Source organism: Callospermophilus lateralis, chromosome 15 (assembly GCF_048772815.1).
Source record: "Callospermophilus lateralis isolate mCalLat2 chromosome 15, mCalLat2.hap1, whole genome shotgun sequence".
In the NCBI taxonomy this organism is placed as follows: domain Eukaryota; kingdom Metazoa; phylum Chordata; class Mammalia; order Rodentia; family Sciuridae; genus Callospermophilus; species Callospermophilus lateralis.
In genome coordinates, this window is record NC_135319.1 from 20809594 (window position 1) to 20830539 (window position 20946).

At 42.2% G+C, this 20946-nt stretch overlaps 1 protein-coding gene across 2 annotated transcripts in view; it reads right to left on the reverse strand.

Annotated features, from left to right (window-relative positions):
- Frmpd2 (FERM and PDZ domain containing 2) overlaps window positions 1-20946 on the reverse strand; it is a 96299-nt gene that overhangs the window by 57297 nt on the left and 18056 nt on the right. Inside the window, exons 7-11 of one of the 2 annotated variants that reach the window (XM_076834959.1) lie at window positions 20469-20540; window positions 18667-18841; window positions 16034-16181; window positions 15241-15379; window positions 4901-5053 (exon numbers count right to left, since the gene is read on the reverse strand). In XM_076834959.1, coding sequence (XP_076691074.1) covers window positions 4901-5053; window positions 15241-15379; window positions 16034-16181; window positions 18667-18841; window positions 20469-20540 — 687 coding nt within the window. Of the gene's footprint in view, window positions 1-4900; window positions 5057-15240; window positions 15380-16033; window positions 16182-18666; window positions 18842-20468; window positions 20541-20946 lie in introns of both variants that reach the window. The other variant, XM_076834960.1, reaches the window with a different exon arrangement.

Here is a 20946-nt window from a genome sequence, read left to right on the forward strand (position 1 = left end):
CATAGTCCCAGATCTCTCAGTTTACCAGGAGACTGAATTTTGCCAGGGATCAAGAGTCAATTAGCTTTGGAGACTGCATCTGGCAAACTAAATTCTTAAGAGAATTTGAGATATAAACTCACACGTATGTTTTTAAGTCTGAATGGTAGTCATGTCTCTTTCATCTTTATCTTCACCAAGAAGAGGACTCCAGTCCTCATCAAGATGATGCACATGGACCCACAGCAAGGGTATCTTGCTCCAGGCACTTGTAACCCTCTCAGAAGGGTTTCATTGGTGGTATCTGGTACCTCATCTCCATCCCCAGCAGAATACCAAGTCCTACCCAATCTTTCTCACCCCCTGGCAGTCACAAAAGCAGGGACAAATTACAGCTTTTGTGTGTCTCTCTCAGGTTCATTGCTGACCTCTCTCCTTGTGTTAATAAATGATCTCTACAGATGGTTGGTAATGCCTGTGGATCCCATGACTCTCCACATGGTTTCAATTAAATTTCTGGATGCTGAACCTCTTCTTTTAACTTTGGAGAGACATGTCATTTTCATTATCATTCAAAACAGTATTTATTGAGCACAGATGTTGAAATAACCAGTAGCCAGATTGGGCATGCAATTGGTTAAGGTATGACAGAGTAGGGCCACCCCAAAACAATTAAGTGAATTCTTTTAAAGAATTTAACATGATATTTCTTTAAAAACAATTTTAAAGCATTAGTTTTTGTGAGAATACAAATGCCTTGTTTACATTTTTTTAATTACTTGGTGTTAGCTTTATTTTATTTTTTAATTATACTGAGAGGGTTATAATACTTGGGTGCTGGGGTCCCCAAATTCTTAAGTGATAGTGTTATACTAAGCATTTCCCATGCTTTATTTTATTATTTATTCAATCTTTACAGCAACGTTAAGATATAGGTATCTTTTAAAAGGAGAGGATAGAGGCACAAAAGGGATAAGTAATCAGGTCAACTAAACATTTTGTCCCTACAGGTCAAATTCTTCAGTTAAATGAATTTTTTTTTAATAAAATTCAACTTTTCCCTGAAAATGCCACTTCATCTTCTATTCTTATAGTATAAGGAAGTCATGGAGAAAGTAGACCTACTGTTACAGGAATTTCATTCCACACTATGGTTGATATCTACAGTCATGGTTGCAAAGCATACAAGCATTGCTTTACACTGCATTTGATACAGCTTGATGGTCCAAATCATTACTTTCTTTGATGATTCCTATTTTAGTCACATAATCAAGTATCATCATAACTGTGCTCAAGAAAGGGAAATAAGGGTTTTGGTATATACAAAACCCATTGATCAGCTACTGGTTACTTGGAACTTATTGGTGACCCTTCTGCCCAAACTTTGCTGCCTATTTTGCCATGAATAATTCAGCCTGGCTCTACCATTCACTTGGATTCATGTGCTGCAGATAATCACATTCAGCCTTTCCTTGGTTTCCAACAAGATCAAATTATTTAGTTCCATTTCATGTCACCTCTTGGCATATATGCTCAAAACATCAAGTTCTATTGAAACAAATGTAAAGAAAAGTGCAAGGCCCAGAGAGCAGTTGGTGTCAATATGGTGCATCACATTTATGTGACAAAATCAATCTAAAAGTAATGCTTTCAATTCTCTCTCACTACATATATCAGAAAAACCTTCTATTAATATAATGTTTTAACTTTTGGTTTAGTATATTTTAGTACATACTAAAGGGCAAATACTTCAATTAAGTATATCTGAAAGACAAATTGTTCAATTGATCCAAGTCATCTTCCAAAGTTTCCATTTTGGAGCCAGGAATGAGAATATGTTCATATGAGACTTTTTGCTCCTGAGTTTTCATTCTAAACTAAAATACAGGATATTCAGAAAGCCTTGAATCACAGTCTATAAGAAAATAACATTATCTGTCTCCGCTCTGTTCTACCAGGGAATCTTCCATGGTGTCTTTCCTCACCCATCCAGCATGGCTGTTATCTGCCTCCTTCTCAAAGGGTCATTTCATCTTCATGTGATAAGGGCCAGCCTCTTAGGGGTTCCTGTCTTGACTGCAGCAGACATCAAAATAAAACTGGAACCAGGTGCTCCTGTACACCAGTCCCTAGAGCATCCTTGCTTTACTGAAAACTGTTGAAAACAACTGCATTGTTATTTCCAGGTGTTCACTCAGAGATTCACAACAACTCATATCCTTTGACCCTATAATTCCACTTTTGAGAATCTTTCCTAAGAAAACATGCTGAATAATTGAGACAAATCCTTCTCAGAATTCTTTTCAGTGCCGACTTGCCAGGAAAGGTTGAGGAGACTAGCTCTCAGGCAGTGCCTGACGTCCTAAAGACAACAATGCCTTAAAATGGTTGATAAATCAGGCAGTCCTTATAAAGGATGTTTGCAAAGCATTTGCAATGATCTGGAGAATGCACTGGTTATAATGTTAAGTGGGGGAAAATGCAGGATACAACCAGTACAAGTTCAACAGCTAAAAACCCCAAAACATTTAAATTACATGTCACAAGCCCTACTTGTGTGGGAAAATGGTTCTGTGGTTGAAGAAGTTTGGAAAACAGCGAGTTAACATTAAACAAGCTGTTCTGGGGTTAATATGCTTTTGTAATTGTGAATCTTGCAGAGAGAGGATGGCATTCAGCGTTATCCCACCCTGGATTGCTGCCAAGTCTGCTTCTAGTGTGAGGTGATGAACCAGCAGAGCTAGGCATCGTGATCAGGAATGGGTTTTTTGAGGTTTTTTTAAAAAATAAAATAGAAAAGCCATGAAGAGCTATGATTAAATAATCCAGCACTATTTATAGAGTATCCGGTCTCTGCTACAGGTTCTAAGGATCTAGGGCCCTCCAGGCATTTACAGCCTAGTAGAAGAGGCAAGAAATACCCAGAAGAGACTCTACTGCTCGTTGTCTCAGCAATGTGTAGCAATAACGTTTAAACTGCTTGTTACCGTCAACCTGTAATTCCACCCAAGATATTCTATCCCTAACAAATTAGGCAGAAATACAGGTAAAGATTTATATAGAAAAATACTAATCTCGGTACTGTTTACAATAGTCCTGTATTGGGAAAAAACTTACATGTTGAGCAATGGAGCACTGAGGAAGAAAATATATATTGCTTCAAAATAAGTTTGAGATCCTCATGATGTGGAATTACATAAATACATACAATTACATATATAATATAAACCCACTTTTAAATATATGTGCATACATACATATATTTGAATGAATAGGACAAAGAGAGGAGGGTGAAGATACAAAAATGTAAATGTGCTAACTCCAAGGGACCGAATGATGGAAAATGTTTGTTCAACAGTCTTACGCCCTAATGAGGAAGGTCCCAGTGTGCACTAGGGTAACAAAGCCCTGTCTAGTTCATCTCTGCACCCAGGGCAACTCCATCCAGTCCACCAGGGGGAACCGGGAAAGCCGGAGTATTCCTTGACACAATGAAGATTGCATGCAAATGAAATCAAATCTATTCAGTGCTTCCTGTGAAACACTGGAGAAAACATGTTTTCTGCATTTTTGCTTCTGAGACGGTGGCTCCTTTTATAATCATTTTTCATAGTTCAACCATGGAAGGGAAGAACAAAAACAGTGAGCCTGGCACACAAAGCTGGGCTTGGGAGAGCATGGCAGAGAGCATCCACCCTGCAGAAGTCTACAATTGGGCTGAGTCGGTGGCCTCTCGGCTTGATTCTTTGGTTCTGTGGTCACTCACCATCAGATAAGCTCTAAAGTGCCCACTTATCCCTCATCAAGGCAATGCTACATCCTCTTGACAGGAAACCCACATGAAGACTGGACTATGGAATGTAGCGAGTGTGTTTTTGTTGGGGCTTCTCAAATGAAAACCTTTCAGGATGCTAGCATTGGGAGGCTTCTGCTAAATAACCAGCCAAAGAAAAAGGTCAGGCCTCATCTCAGTAGATTTTCTTTCAAGCATCCATCTCTGCTAAAGTCAAGAAAATGTGGACAGACTATTTCCACTCATGTCAGGAGGCTCAAGTACACAAAAATGCATAAATCCCTTTACATTCTTTTGAAACTGTGCCCCAAGTCTAAAGGTCTAGTCATTCTTTTGAAACTGTGCCCCAAGTCTAAAGATCCAGAGGATACCACCTTCACTGACCTCCAGCTGCACCTGCAAGGAAAAGTAATCACTCACCCCTCAACCCAATCCCACCGTCTTGACCTAGAATCCTCAGTGTTGTTCTTGTTTTCACAGGCATTTATCACATCGTTACCACAATGTGGCTATCATCCTAGGACTTGGGACTCACCAGGAGCAGGGAGCACATGCTTTTTGTCTCCATTTCCCACAGTACCTGACCCACAGTGAGTAGAGGTTGTGGGGTAAGCAAAGGTAGTCATCATCATGGATGCTCGAGAATATATGCATATTGAACTATTGCTGCTTTTACTTGAGGAGTGAAGAGTTCATGCTCCTGGGCATGAACATACTAATTGTGTTGAGCTGAGGACAAATAATCCAAGTCTACACACTAGAAGTCTTCTAATGACTTTGCTTGGACTCACATCACAGTTTTGTACTTCAGTTGTCCTGGGAGTCATGCATAGGAATATGGTCTCCCTACCTGCAGGAAATTGTCAATGATGCTGCTCTAAGTATGCATATAGGCCCTACAGCACCCACCCTGGCCTATTTTGGAGCTCATTTCCCATGCTACCTGCTCCCAGAAACCTCTCTAATCCCCTCAGAGCAATGGAGGTTTCTTTTCTCCTGTAGTTCAAGGTTCTGGCCTGCATCTCCTTTGCAGGTCTGAGCCAACTGGTCCCCAGAGAGTGCCTTAGAGGGGAACACTAGCTGCATTCCTGGAGCACCAGCACACCTCTCAGTGTCCAAAGGCCTTACCCTCAAGAACTCCAGTTCAGCATCCTCTCCCCATGGTGCAGAACAGAGCCGGTGCATCTCTGAGACTTCGACTTGGACCTGGAGAGCAGTCATTCTCTCTATCAGGCTTGCAGGGATGTAATCTTCAACTCGAAAATATGCCTTACTTTCTGTCTGCTGGAAATAGGATGCAGGAGAAAGAAGCATAACAAAGATGTCTACTGTGGGATTATGAGCAGAAATGTGTCTGTAGTCACAATCCCATTAGGGCCCCATAACAAAGATGCTTCTTTGAGGTGCCCACCAGGAACATCATCTACTAGCATATTATAAATGGGGCCAAACCCTATGACATGAATAGAAAGGAGAAAGAAAGGAGCCACCCATTTAGAAGTACCTTCTGTATGCCAGGTGGTCTTTAGAACTCAGTAGACTCTGCATCCTTACAATAATTTGCAAAAGAGGAAATATTATGGCCATGGCCAAGATCCACAAGTAGGGAAAACATTTCATAGATTTAAGGTCATCCTTTTTTAAGTAAGGCTATAGTCTCTTGAGAGAGGTTGGGTCACCCACCGTCTGCTACTGAGTTCTCTGAACACAGACTCAGAGAGAAGAATGCTGAAGTTTGTGGAGGAGTGGTCTCAGGGTACACTGTAAAGATTGAAGATGGCAGGATTAGGCAGAGGGAGAAATTGACTCTGCTTTTGTTTCTGAATCAACTTTCTGTGGTCTCAGGATGATTCTCTCAGTACCTTTGAGAAAACCCCAGCTTTGAAGGCGATCACATATGAGGAAAACACCTGGGAACTGGAAGAATCTGGCCTTCTTTAGGCAGAGTGTAGGTGAGTTTGCCTGAAGCAGATCTAAAGGGAATAATATAGTGTATACTACATCCTACACTCCTGCTGTGCTACATACAGCCTTGTGGTGGTGAACAGCATCCTCCAGCTTGGTACTGACTCAGCAATCTCATGCATTGAAAAGTATTTTAGATTGCCAAATCTACAATACTGACAACACCTAATATTGCTGGAGATGTGGAGCAACAGGAGCTCTCTCATTCACTACTGGCAGGAATGTAAAATGGAGCAGCCACTTTAGAAGAAAATTTGATAGTTTCCTCCAAAACTCAACATACTCTTGCCATAGGATCAAGCAACCATGTCCTCTGGAATTTACCTGAAAGAGCTAAAAACCTGTGTCCATAGAAAATTCTGCACAGGGACTAGGGATGTTGCTCAGCAGTGAAATAATTGCCTAGCATGCATGAGGACCTGATTTTGATCCCCAGCAACAAAAACAAAAACAAAAAACTTACACATGGATGTTGATAGCAACTTCATTCATAATTGCCAAAATTTGGAAGCAAAGGCTATCTTTCAGTGGGTGAGTGGATAAACTGGTAATTCCAGACAATAGAATATCATTCAATATCCAAAAGAAATGAGCTATCAAGACTTGAAAAGATGAGAAAATTTAAATGCATATTCTGAAGTGAAAGAAACCCATCTGAAGAGGCTAAATGCTGTGTGGTTCCAATTGTATTACATTCTGCTATGAAGACAGTAAAAGATCAGTAGTTGCCAGGGGTTAGGTGGAAGGATGAGTAGATAGAACTCAAAGGAATTTTAGGGCAATGAAACTACTCTATATGAAAATATGATGGTAGATATACATCTTTATACATTTGGCAAAACTTGTAAAATATATAACCCCAAGAGTGAACCCCAGAGTAAACTATGTACTGTGGTAATTGAGTTAATGCAGCTTCATTGGTTGATGAAATGTATATTTTGGTGCATAAGGTTTGTAGTGTTCAGACAGGGAGACAGTGTGCATGTGTAGGAGCTAAGAGATATAGGAAATTTCTGTACATTTCACTCAATTCTGCCATGAACCTAAACCTGCTTTGATATGGTTTTGGTCTTAAATGTCCCCAAAGGCCCATGTGCTAAAGGCTTAGTCATCAGTCTGTGGTGCTATTGAGAGGCAATAAAAGGTAGGGCCTAGTGAAAGAAAGTTAGGTCACTGGGTTGGGTGGCTGTCTTTGAAAGAGATATTGGGACCCCAGCTCCTTATTTTCTCTCTCTCTCTTTTTTTACTTTCTCATCCCAGCAGGTGAGCAGCTTTGCTCTACCACAGGCTCCCAACCATGATAATCTACTTCACCATGGGCCCAAAGCAATGGGACCAAGCAATCATGAACTGAAACCACTGAAACCTTAATCTGAAATAAATTTTTCCTTCTTATAAGTTGATTATATCAGCTATTTTGTTACAGTGATGGAAAGTTAACACATACTCTAAAAAATAAAGTCTATTAAGCTGGTTGTGTTGGTGCAGGTCTACAACCCCAGTGACCTGGGAAGCTGAGGCAGGATGATCACAAGTTCAAGGGCAACTTATTGAGACCCTGTTTCAAAAGAAAAAATTGAAATGACTGAAAATGTGTCTCAGCACCCCTGTGTTCAATCCCCAGTTCCATAATAAATTAATAAATAGTCTATTAAGATATTTGGGGGTTAAAAAAAAAAGCATTTGGGATCTTTAAACCAGCACCTCATTGCAAGGAATATATCTAACAGAAGAAGTCAACATGGAACTAAAAAAAGCTCCAGGCAAAAGTACATTTATTACTATGTCATTTATAAAAGAGAAAGATCAGAAGCAATTTGAATGATAATAATAGTAATTATCACTTACATGGCAGTATCAGGTGAATGCCCAACAATAAGAGAATGGACAAGTGAAGGCAGACCCAGCCCTGTGGACTCATAACAAGCAGCCAGTACAAATGATCATCAGGAAGGCCATAGAGGACATATACCATGAAGTGAGAAAGCAGACTACAAATTGAATACGGCAATCTTTACAACTGTATAAAAGTCCCTGCATGTGATCAAGGCTGGAAGAGAATGTGCCCAGAGGAAGGTTGTTCTGCCGTGATGATGTGATTAAGGAGATTTATTTTTGTACTAAATTGCCTTTGTCTCCCTTTTTAAAATGCAAATGTAATCATGTTACTTCCCTGCTTAAAATTCTTCTGGGGCTCCCAATCTTTCACAACAATGGCTTGAAATCTTTTTTTTTTTTCCAGCACCAGAACCACTTAATCAAACAAAATATAAGCCCCTAAGGAGGGTATACTAAGTCCCCCCAAATATGACACGTTATCCAACCAGCGTGATAGCCACCTAAGCTCAGGCCATGGTGAAAAATCTGAAGCTTCCTGGGTGGGCTGGTCTCCTCCTCCTGCCCAGTCAATGACACAAAGAAGGGTTCTCCCCTCCCTAATGCCTTTGACATTCCCACTATAGCACCTAGTGCAGTGAAGCAAAGCTCTAGAAGTGTGTCCTGGTTGGGCTCTCACTAACTTACCTAACCTCACAGAGCTGTATTTTCCTCAATTGCAAATGGAAATAATACTAGCTTTTGGGGGTTAAATAAGGATTAGATGGTGCTAAGCCTAAAACAGGCAGTCTATAAATTAGGACTAAGCAAGTACATGTATAAATGAATGGGTTTGTATATTCTATTACCTTCATACACACATTTAAAAAAAAAAGGAAAAAAGTTCTGCATTAGGAATCACATGGTGAGCATCAGAGAACACCTCAGAAATACTGTGGACCCCAGTGGTACCCAAAAGGTTGAGGCTTGGCAGGATTTGGGGGTAGGGAGTCATAAGTGGAGAATGAGAACAGATGGAAGCAGAAGCAAAATAAGGTCAAATAGAAACTAGACAGGCACAGGAGGTTACCAGAATGAGGCATCACAGTAGTTAATTTTGTGTCAACTTGAATGGGCAACAGGATGCCCAGATATTGGTCAAATTTTAGGTGTATCCATTAGGGTGCTTTTGGATAAGATCGACATCTACATTAATAGAATAAGGGAAGCAGATCACCCTCTTTAATGTTGCAGGTGTTTTTAGCCCATTTTGCTATCATAGCATCATACCACAGACTGAGTCATTTACAGAAAAACAGAAATTTATTTATCATAGTTCTGGATCCTGAGAAGACATCAGCACTGGTATCTAGTGAGGGCTGCTAAGTATTGTGCTTCCAAGAGGGAGGCTTGCTGCCATCTCACATGGAGGAAAGCAGAAGGAAAATGGGAAACACTAAGATAGTTCACTCCAGTCCTTTCTTAAGGCATTAATCCTTTCATGAGGGCCAAGCCCTTGTGACTTATTCATGCCTCAAAAAGTCCCACTTAATGCTATCAACATGAGGAGCAAGTTTCAATTTGAACTTTGGAAGGAACACATCCAAATCATAATAGTAGGATTCAAGCAGTCTGTTAAAGGCCTAAATAAAACAAAAAGAAAGACCCTCCTATAAGTAAGAAGGAACTCCTCTCTGCCTTACTGTCTTCAAGCTGGGACACAGGTTTTCTGCCTTTGGGCTCAGACTTGAAACACCATCTGCTCTCCTGGGTCTTCAGCTTACCAATTGCAGAACTAGGGACTGGTCAGTCTCCATAACCACATGAATCAATTCCTTATAATAAAGCTGTAGGTAGAAGAATGGATGGATGGATGGGTAGATAGATAAACAGACAAACAGATATCCTATTGCTTCTATTTCTCTGAAGAACCTGGGCCTATATAGTAATTTTCCCCAGGCCTATGGGACCCTGGGGAAAATTATACTGGTGGAAAGATTCTGGACCTGAGTAAGTATTACTCAAGTTCCCCAGGTGCCCTCAGTGGGCCTGCCCTTCAACCAAAGGCACCACTTTGGTTCTGGTGAAGTGAGTAGAATAAAACAAACAACCCCACCCCCCCAAGTACTAGAGTTAGACTCAGGTTTCACATCATATGTCTGAAACCATAGACTGATGGTTAGTTGTTGTGTAATTTTATATTAAAGCATTCCTAATTCTGGGGAAAGGGAAAGAAAGCTTGCCAACAGAAATGGCTATGTGCCAGACACTATATATGCATTATTATTTTCCATTCTGCAAATGAAAAAGCCAGGCTCAGAGAGATAACATGTCCAAAGTTATGTAGCTACTGACCAGAAAAGTCAGGCTTTGACACTGTTCTGTCCAACTCCAGGACTCTAGCATCACTTCTCTGGATCATAGAGTCTGCTAAGGTTAGACTAACATTTCCTTTGGAAGATACCCTGTCCTATCCAATTTTGCCAAATTCTAGAGTGGTCTAGAACCTTACAGCAAAGTCAATTGAAGGATTCACAGGGGCACCAATAGCTCGGAGCATTCTCCTCTCAAAGGACCCAAATGTAGCAGCACAAAGGCATGGGGGCTGGCCCAGGCCTCCCCAGTCTTAGAGCTGAAGATGCAAAGGAGCTCCAAGATAAGCATCAACAGGGATGGAGGAAAGAGGGTGAGGGGGCCAGGATAGCTCTGGAATACTGCTTTCCTGGGTCAGTTTGGTGTCAGTGCAGAAAGAAAGTCCCAGTGCCCTTGGGCCATGGGGTCTCCATGGAGTCGCCATGGGGTCTCCATGGAGTCTCCATGGGGGATAGGAATGGAAATTGCACTACAGGTCCCTGGCAGGAAAACTGCTGACTTTTCTGATTGATGGTCTATCTATAGTGCTATCCAGTCCAGGAGGCTGCACTCAATTCATTTTCCACCGAGACCAATAGCTCTTGGGCATACTCCCTGTGTTTCCAGTACCATTTTGGTTCTGGTGAATGAGTAGAACGAAACAAACAAAACCCTTAAGGCATACTTGATTCTAACAGAGTATGTTAATTGGCTTTCCATTGCAGTGACAAAATACCTGAGATAATAAACTTTTTAGGAGGAAAGTTTTATTTTGGCTCAGTTTCATGGTCACTTGTCTCTGTTGCTTTGGCCTTGTGGTAGCACAGTACAACATAGAGGAAGTATATGGTAGAGAAAGCATGTTCACCTCATAGCAGCCAGGAAACAAAGAAAGAGAAAGAGGTAGAGCCAGGATTCTAAAATCCCCTCCAAGAGTATGTCCCCAGGGACCTAATTTCCTTACACTAGCTGCACCTCCTCAAGGTTCCACAGCCTCCCAATAGCATCACAGATTGGAGACCAAGTCTTTATACATGGACCTTTGGGGATTTTCAAGATCCAAATCATAACACGGAGAATGAAAATAAAATTGATAAATGGATATATCATGCCAGGTGATGATAAATACTATGAAGAAACATACAGCAGTGTTAGGGGATGCAACAGGACTTTGGAGACTCCAGGACTTGGTAGCAACTTCCAAAAATGTTCTGGGAGTTGTTTCAAGGCAACACTGATACAGTCAGAGAAGTATTGTTCAAACCGTAGTCTGCAAACCATTTGAGAGTCATGAAATCCGTTGGCAGGCTCTTAACCAGCATTTTTGTAAACTAACTAGAATAGAAAGAGAAATATCAATGTGCATCACATGTAGAAAGGGTGCAACCTATTTCCTGAAACTTTTGCTTTAGTTCTCTGTGTGCATGTGTGTGTGTGTGTGTGTGTGTGTGTGTGTGTGTGTTGTGTGACAGAGAGAGAGAGAGAGAGAGAGAGAGAGACTGATGGTTATAATGGACATAATTTTTTAAATTATGGGTCACAGCATAAAACACTTGAAGCCACAGTTCTCAAAAAAAAATTTTTTTAAATGTTGAGCTGTATTTGCTCTTTAACCTATCACTGAGATGAGGCACACAAGTCGTGTCTAAGTTAACCCCTGGTTTCTCCAGCCCATGCACATTTGAGAATTAAGAACACAGTTTTGTGAAGTCATCCACATGCAGTGGTGACTACAGCTTCTCCTTCTCAGACTGCATTCTTCAGTCTATTATTCAGACTATAATATTATTATGTTGCCATAACAAAGAACACAGACTGGGCAGCTTAAACGACAATTTATTTTCTCCATTCTGGAGGCTGAAAGACCTAGATCAAGGTGTTAGTATATTTCTTTTGTTTTGTTTTCTAAACTCTTTCTCCTTGGCTTGCAGATAGTCACCTGCTCCCTGTGTCCTCTGTGTCCTCACAGGGCCTTTCTTCCTCTGTGCACTCATCTCTAGTCTTCTTTGTGTGTCCAAATGTTCTCTTCTATAAGAACTCTGGTCAGAATGGTTTAGGAGCCACACATATCCCCATTTCAACTTCAACACTTTGTGTGTGTGTGTATGTGTATGTGTGTGATGTGTGGTGTGTGTTTGTGTGTGTGTGTGTGTGTGCGCGTGTGTGTTTTACTGGGGACTGAGCCACTGAGCATTCTACCACTGAGCTCCATCCCTATCTGCTTTAATTTCAGTCTGACCTCAAACTTGTGATCCTCCTATGTCAGCCTTCCAGGCACTGAGATTATAGGCTTGAGCCTCTGCATCTGGATCATCACTTCTTTAAAGCTCCTGTCTCCAAATACAATCACATTCTAAGGTACTAGGGATTATGGCTCCATATATAAGTTTGGGGGGACACAATTCATCCCATAATACAGATAAAACTTTGGCCAAGCATGGCTCCTTAACTCACCAGGAATGTAGAATTGCTGACCATCAAATGCCCATTTATTTCTGGCCATGCCTCACTGCTTTATTTCTTCCTAGAAATGCAAAACCATCACCTTTACCTCTCAGTCTATGTACTTTGTTTAGTGTGGACTCCAGCCCTGGCTTCTAGGGCAGCCATGAGATTCAAGCCCAGCCAATCAGAGTATGGCACCTCCCTGTGTGGTGATTGGTTTAGCATGAGCACCTAACTCTATCAGAACCAATGAGGTGAGCCCAGGATTTCTATGGCCTTTTTTAAGAGAGCACATCCCCTTTTTGTGCTAGGCTGGAGCCTGCATGATAGAATTGGGAAGCCACTGGAAATAAAACAGACATGGAGATACCCCCAGGAACAAGAAGTTCTGATGACATTATTTGAGTTTTCACAGCCTACAAGCCCTAAACATGGTAAACACCCCATGTAAGTGTTATAGAGCAGGAGGTTTGTCAAAAGGGCAGGGGGTAGGTTAGGAAAGGACCTGGACCTGGACCTTTCAGTTCTGCACACCAATAAAAAAAAATGACACATTTTATTCGAGACAATCTGAATTCAATTGCTATTTGCAATCAAGAGAGCACTGACTAATCTGTGCTGGCCAAGGGTACGGGCAAGATGGTCAAAAGGTCCCAAAGGGTACAGAGAAGAAATCAGTCTATTCATGGGGGCAGGAAAGCTGTGCATTTTAGGTCAACCAGGAAGAGGGTTATGATTGTGACAAATATGCATACACTAGTGGGGAAAGCATATGAGGTCCATGCATGTACCATTTCTTGGGATCTCAAGGATTTAAAAAGTCATTTTGAGGATTTCTGGGGCATAAAGGTAGGGATATTAAACCTCTTAATTTCTTTCTTTTGAGCAGTGGACTTCCTCCTTCAACAGCCATTGTGTCCTCTCTAGAGCATCTTTCTCCAAGTTGAGTATTCCCCAGTAGTACCCAGCTATTGTCACATAACAGTGAGCATCCTTAGAGATAAAGTCCAACATGCTGGCTGGGAGGCCACCAGCTGTTACAGTTTGAGTTGTAAATGCCCCCCTAAAGGCCCATATACTAAAGGCTTGGTCACCAGCCTGTGGCACTATCAGGAGGTGATGGAACTTTAGGAGATTGGGCCAAGTAGAAGGAAGTTAGTCATTAGAGGCATGTCCTTGAAGGTGATATTAGAACTCTGTCCCCTTCCTGTCTCTCTCTCTTGCTTCCTGGTCAGCATGAAATGAACAGAGATCTACTCTGCCACACACTCTTGCTATGATTTACAGTGCTGTCACAGACCCAAAGCAACAGGAACAAGAGCCTGTGGACTAAAATCTCTGAAACCATGAGCCCAAATAAACCTTTCCTCCTATAAGTCTATTATCTTGGGTATTTTATAACAATGATAGAAAGTTGGCCAAATACCAGAGAAGAGACCATTGGGAACTTTACCTCCTTGACACTTTCTTCTCTGTTCCTAGTAATGCATTTGGAGATGGATTCCTTATTTGGACCCCATATCATCCTGCTGAGTCACTTGCTAGTTCCCTCTTGAGGACTGTGGTTAAGCCTCTTCCATATTTTGAACATGGATGAGGTGCATCGTGCACCAAAAGCTATACTAAATTGCTCTCTTTAAAAGCTTACCTTGTAAGTCTCCCCATCCTGCCTAGCATCTCCATCTTGAATCCTACTTAAGTATATTACCATCATCTATTACCATTAGGTATATTACCATCATCCTTCCTTAGTTTCAGGCATCTGAAAATTTGAGAAACCAGTCTCCTCTGTTAACTCCCTGAGTACTCAAATAGAAGATCATCAAAAGCAAGTTTGATTAATGAAACTTACACAATTCCGCTGCCCTGGCAAAGGCTTGACCAACAATATTTGAGCCACTCTTTGAGTAGCAGTACATCCCAGCAGAATCAGTACTGGCATTACAGTATGACACACCTGTTCCCAATTTAGACTTTAACATTTACTAGCTACATGAGTCACAGATTATTTTTCTAGAAAATGTGAGTGTTGATACCAACCTTGCAATGTTGCTATGAGAGTTAGGTGAGTTAACACTAAGTCAGTGGCAAGGTCAGCATGATCTCTTAATAAAGGTTGGTTATTATTACTGATGATGATAATAGGAACTCAATAAATACATAAGTTTTTAGTTTTTAGGAATACTATGGTTTTGATGTGTTGTAAGTGTCCCCCAAGGGACACTCTGTTATAAAAGACTTGGTCTCAATATTAGTATTATTGAGATGTGGTAGAACACTTGGGAGGTGCAACTTAGTGGGAGACCCTACAGTTATTAGAGTAATTCCCTTGGAGACATCATGTCACTATCCCTATCTCTATTTATTTATTTTTTCTTTCTCTCTTTCCTTCTCTTTTTCTCTCTTTCTTCCTGCCTGGCAATGTAAGCTTTTTAACATACACACTCCTTTATAATGGGCTACCACCCACCAATCCCCCTAGAGATCAAACCAATGGGGTAACTTAATCTTGGACTTTGAATTTACAAAACTGTGAAGTAAATAAACTCTTTATAAGTAGGCTGCTTCAGTTATTTTATTATAGTAATGCAGAGTTGACTGATACAAGGAGGGAACTATCAAGCTAGAACAACATTTCAATGCATAAATTTGATTTGTTTATCTTTGTATCCCCCAGAGCCTAAGAAATAGCACTCATTGAATGCTTATTGAATGGACACATGGATGAAGTGAATCTATGAATAGATGGATATAACTGACCCCAATCTCAGTGGTAGATACTAACAACACTTCTCAAAAGCACAGTCTCCCCATTCCTACAGTCCTACCCACCCCATTATAATGTCTCCAGTGATCCCACCCAAAGGTCCTAGGTGTGTGTCCACTCTTACCTCCTTAGGGTAATTGCCAAACTCAGCCTGCAAGGCGAGGACCCCCAGTTGTAACAGTGTCTCATCGTTGCAGTGTAGCCTCTCCTCAAGGATGTCTTTACGAAGCTGCAGGTAAAACTGATGCCTTGTCAGGCTGTCCCTAGCAAAGAAATACAGGAATAAAGGAGGCTGGAATGCTGAGGCCAGAACACTGCACCAGAGGGCTTGTCAGTCTGAGAGGTAGGAAAAGAAGGGAAGACAGGGTACAACCCAATAGAACCCAGAGGACAAGCCAGGAAGGCCAGTGTGGTCTCCTTCATCTACACCATGTCCCCTGCCCCTGGTGAGGGCTGTTCTGTGCCAGGCATTTCACACACCACCTACAGAGATATTTGTGGCTGTGGTTGGAGAAAGAAAACTGACTATAAGTCAGGTAGTGTTTGTAGCAATCAAAGAAATAAAGAGACCACCACCTCCAACTCTAAACCCAACTCCCTCTCCTCCAAGCCTCATCCCTAGGCCACTGGGTTGTGTGTGGAGGAAGGAAGAAGTATGTTTGGGTTTAGGGGAGAGAGGCCTTGAGTGGACTGTGTTTGAAACACAAAGAAAAGCTTTCATTTTGACTGGAGCCTACCTCAAAAAACTGATTTCCCCCCTCATCCTATCATATCAGAGTCCAATCCAGAGAAGATTAACCACCATATCTGTTGTCATTCATATGTAATTCCCAAAGCACTTGCCTACCCACTACCTGTAATGTCAGGGGATGGGCATAAGCTCCTTAAGGAACCAAGGGACAAGTTGCAGCACTCACTGTAGCAGCCCACAGTGGCTGACAAAGAACTTTATCCTCAGAAAGAGTGTGAAGGAGTCCGTGGAGGTCTTCCGGAGCTGCTCTCTCCAGCCTTCAGGGGCTATTTTGCACAATCTTGTTTCATTGTTCAGGAAAAAGAACTCTTTGCCTAAGATGGAAATAGAATTTGGAGGGAAAAGCAGTAGGGGATGTCCCACCTCTCTGATTCACAGCCCTGAACCCTACACGAAGTCAGATGTGAGCTGTTAGTGTAGGGGAGAGCAAGACTGAAGTCCCCTCATACCTGGTACCAGGGGACTTTTGTTGGAACCAAGAGGAACTAAGACTAAGAGGTAAAGAAGAAAGGATCAAGGGAGAAAAACTCAGTACCAAGAGGAAAAACTATGATTACAGTCAGCCCTCCATATCCACTGGTTTTGCATCCATAGGTTCAACTAATCATAGATGAATTTTTTTAAAAAAAAATTTCATAAGTACTGTACATATACATTTTTGTCATTGTTTACTAAATAATACAATATAACATCTATTAAGACAGTATTTGCAGTGCATTCATTTTTATAAGTAATCTAGCAATGATTTAAAATATGTAGGAAGATGTGTGTAGGTTATATGCAAATACTATTTTATATAAGTATCAGAAGATTTGCATGTCTGAGAGAATCCGGGAACTCACCCCATAGGGACAACAATATTTATGTTAGAGAGATGTCCCTCAATGTCTGTTTTTCAGCTACCATCTTATATAAATAAGATTATAAACCAATAGAAAGAGTATTATTAAGTTCCTGCCAATTGCCAGTCACAGGCATCTTATGAACTAAATGTTTGTGTCCTTCTAGAATTCATATGTAAAGCCCTAACCTCCAAAGCGACGGTGTTTGTAAGGAGAGACCTTAAGGAGGCAATTAGGTTTATAGGAGGTCTTGAGGATGGGGCCCCATGATGGGATTAGTGTCCTTTTGAGAAGGGGGAGAGCTAACCCTCTTGCTCACTCTTATTCTACCCCTGCCTCCCCCACCATAAAGTCCCAGTGAAAAAGATTTACTCTACAAGCCAGGAAGCCAGTCCTCACCAGGAACCAAATCAACCGGCACCCCGATCTTGAATTTGCCAGCCTCCAGAACTAAAGAAATGAATGTTGTTTAAACCGCCTGGTCTACAGAATGTTTTATAGCAGCCCAAACTAAGACAGGGTACAAGTGTACTCATATTTGTCCTTTGATTTTAAAGACTCCAGACATTAATTCCTGCTGAGTTGGTCCTTTAGCCCCTCTGGAAAGCAGGTTGGATCAGTCCAAGTCAATGAGGCTGACACCCCCACCCCTCTGCTGTCTTCACAGGTGAACCCCACCCTGCCTGGGTGCTCTTGGCCACTCCCTGGGGACTCCTGTGGGTCAGTACCCACCCTGTACCCAAACAGTTCCCTCTTTATTCTCCACTCCCTGAGCCTAGGGTGCACATAGCAGCTTGCCTAGGTGGGAATCCTGCCTAGAGTTAGAAGGCAGAGTTTTTAAATGAGTACCCTCCCTTTTTCCTAGGGCATGTACATGATGGAGGGTAGGGCTGGTGTCCAGGTAGTTTTAGTGGCCTTCCCCACTTAATGTTCATCCCTCCTCCCTTGCTGCTGAATCTGACTCTCCACACCCTTCTCTTAGGGTTATTTTCCCCTAGGAATGGGTGAGTTCCCAGTACAGTCTATTTGAAAAATTCCCCCAAGGTGGTCATATCAAATCCCAGAGGTGGCTATTTTTCTGTGATTTTCCCATGAGGCTCCTTGCTAAGCTGTACTGGGAACTGTCCACTTGGGAAGGGCTCAGGGGCAGCCACCTGATTGAGAGGGACAAGTAGAGGATACATCCTGAGGTTCTATTCACAGAGTTTTTATTTAAATCACACATTATAAATCAATAAAAATGCACTGTTTCCTGAAGATGATTTTATTCTTACTTTTGCAAGAGTGAGCATCCATTGATTATGATCACATCAATGCATATTATAACTGTTCTTTTTATTTGTAAAAGGGATCTTGGGAAGGGCAGATGAGAGCGACAAGGAGGCAATGACACTCCTGCCAGCCCCAATCTAGCACAATGAATAATCAAAAGCTTGTCCTATTGGGGCAAAAGAACAGAGGAAGATTGAGATTATTATGCTTAAGCAGTGTGGGCTGGAACCAGCATTTAACCTGAGGTTCATAAAATCAAACTCAACCTCCTTCCCTAACCAGCTACACAGTGGGTAAAGAACTTCAACTATAGCAAAGGAATATTTGCAGTAAAGGAAAAGTCCCTTAATGGAAAGGCAGAGATGGGAAGGAAATAAAGAACCCTTCCCTCACTTAGATCTTTGAATGGATTCTTAGGCTATTGGGGTCAAGGTACTTAGTTCTGTCAGACAAAATAGATATTTTTAACATTTGTTTGTCTAAGATCATGCACTGAGATTGATCAACTGGACCTGGCAAGCTACACACACCTACCACACCCTAAATTTGTTATTTTGTGATAGTCTGCACACACTTGACACTTTTTTCACACACATACACTTGAAGCTGACACCAGCTAACCAATATCTAGGAGCTTAGGGATCCAGATGCCTGCAGTGCCAAGGACTCCCCAGGGAACACCCACCTTTCAGGTAAGCCAAGCCAAAGTAGGTGATCTCCCCAAGATTGATGAAGGACATGACAGCATTGAAGACAGCTCCCACTGTGGACTCGATATCACATTTCACCTCCAGACACTGCCCGCTCAGCAAGACCACGCAGAGGTCCCTGAGAGCCAAGTAGGATTTCCCTTTTTTGGTCTGAAAACAATAGTATCAACTGTCACAATAACCATGAGACATTGCCTTTAACCTGTGTTTGTTACTATGCTGAGCACTTTACATGCATCATCTCATTTAATTATTAAACAACCCTAAAGACACAAATATGATTATGATTCCTATTTAGCAGAAGAGAAATGATGGCTCATCTGAGATGGTAAGGGACTTGCGCGAGGTTGTACAGTTAGCAAGAGACAGAACCTAGACTCAGATGTGAGCTCTCTGCCAGGCTCTGCAGGGGCCAGGAAGACTGGGAGGCAGGTCTGACCCATGTCTTTCCCCTGCAGAAATCCTGCCTGCCCTTGGGCTCTGCTTGCTGTCAGGACTGACTAGTGAATCACACACCCTCCAGGTGTCCCCCAACTTGACATTGTCCCCCTAGGGTCCTGCCAAGCACAGGTTAATGAAATAAACTGCAGAGAAAATTTGGACAGGTGCAGATCCAAAACAAGATTTGGCTAGAGCAAAGGGACTGTAGAAACCAGTCGGCAGAGCTGCAGATACATACCAGAGTTTGCCTTCTGCTTTGTCCGCCTCCTTGGATTATTCCCAGGTTCATCTTCTACCACAGCCCTGTCTAATCACCATCACCCAGGTGCAGCCTCCCAGGCAGCTCAGCATTCCACACCCCCATGGGCTACTCTGCCTGACTTTGCACATACTGTATGTGGGGTTAGGGGAGCAGAATGCTCTTCCCCACACCACAAATTCCTATAAGTCTGCCATGTCTGGCTCAGGACTCCTCCTTGTCTGTGTCCTTCTCTAAGGACTAGGGTTGAGGATCCATGCATCCCCACCTCCACTCTTGTCTCAAAGCCTAGATCAGGGCCTACTCAGACCTCTCCTGGGAAGTTCTCCTTAGAGAACAGTTAACAGACACTGGTATGTAGTGTTAGTACTCTAGGGGCTGTGCCTGCAGTCACATCCTGACCTGCAGGACTCTACAGGGGGCCATGTTCCTGTTAGGTGTCCTGAGACTGGGAAGTGTCGCCCACTTGCATCTGCCTTCTGCCTGAACTGTTCTTCCCCAAAAGCCCTCTTGCTTTTCTCCGTCCCCTTTCTCTCTTCATTCCTGTATCTGCTCACTGGTGCCTCCTCAGAGCCACCTCCCTATATAAAAGAGCACTTCTCTCCCTCCTCCCCACCCCACCATCTCCCACTTTCTTGCATCCTTATTGGTCTTTTCCTTTCCTGTTGTTTTAAACACAAATCACTACCTGGCATTCTTTTATGTGTATGCATACATTTGTCTACCTTTGCCTCCCTCTGCTAGAATTTAAGCTTCCACAGCAGAGATGGGACCTAGAGCAGTGTCTGGCATGTGCTAGATGCTTCTTTACAAATACTCTGGCTAAATGAGAAGATGAAGGCTGAGTTGAGACCAGCAGGACTGAGCTCCAAACCATAGGAGGTTCATCTCAAAGGGGAAGGAGATGTGCTGAAGGATGAGGAGCTGTGGTGCCATGAGCATGGCTCTGGTGGGTCTAGAGGACACTGAGCACCACCAGGACAACGTGCAACAGTCAGAGTGCAGTCATCTCCCAGACTTGCCTGGCTGGGAGATTTTCTCCCCACCTCATGCTGCCCTGTGCAAACCAGTAATTACCACAACTGATCCAGGTAGATGTAGGGTCACTGGGGCCTCTCCAGCCAGTAGTAGGAACTCCGGCCTGGAAAACTGGGGAAAATATTCAAAGTCACTTACAGTGAAAAAAAGAGGATGAATTTCCCTTATAGAATCACCTTTCCCTGCCTCTCCCAGCCTTCTAACCCCCTGAGCCCCAAGGAAACAGGTTTCAGCATTATGGAGCTAACTTGAGCTGAGGCCCCAGCTGGACTGGCCACCTTAATGTGGAACCTTACAGGCAGGTATAGGATATTGGCAACGTTCTGGGTCTTAAGTTGATTACAGGGATGCCTACATCATTAAATGTTCACAATTCATAAAGCATTACATAAAATTTCATGGGTATTGAATGCATAAAGCACATTTATACATTATGTGCAATAAACCAATTTTTTTATTTTTATTGTTTTTTAAATTATATGATGAATACACAACAGTGAATCTCAGTATCAAGTAC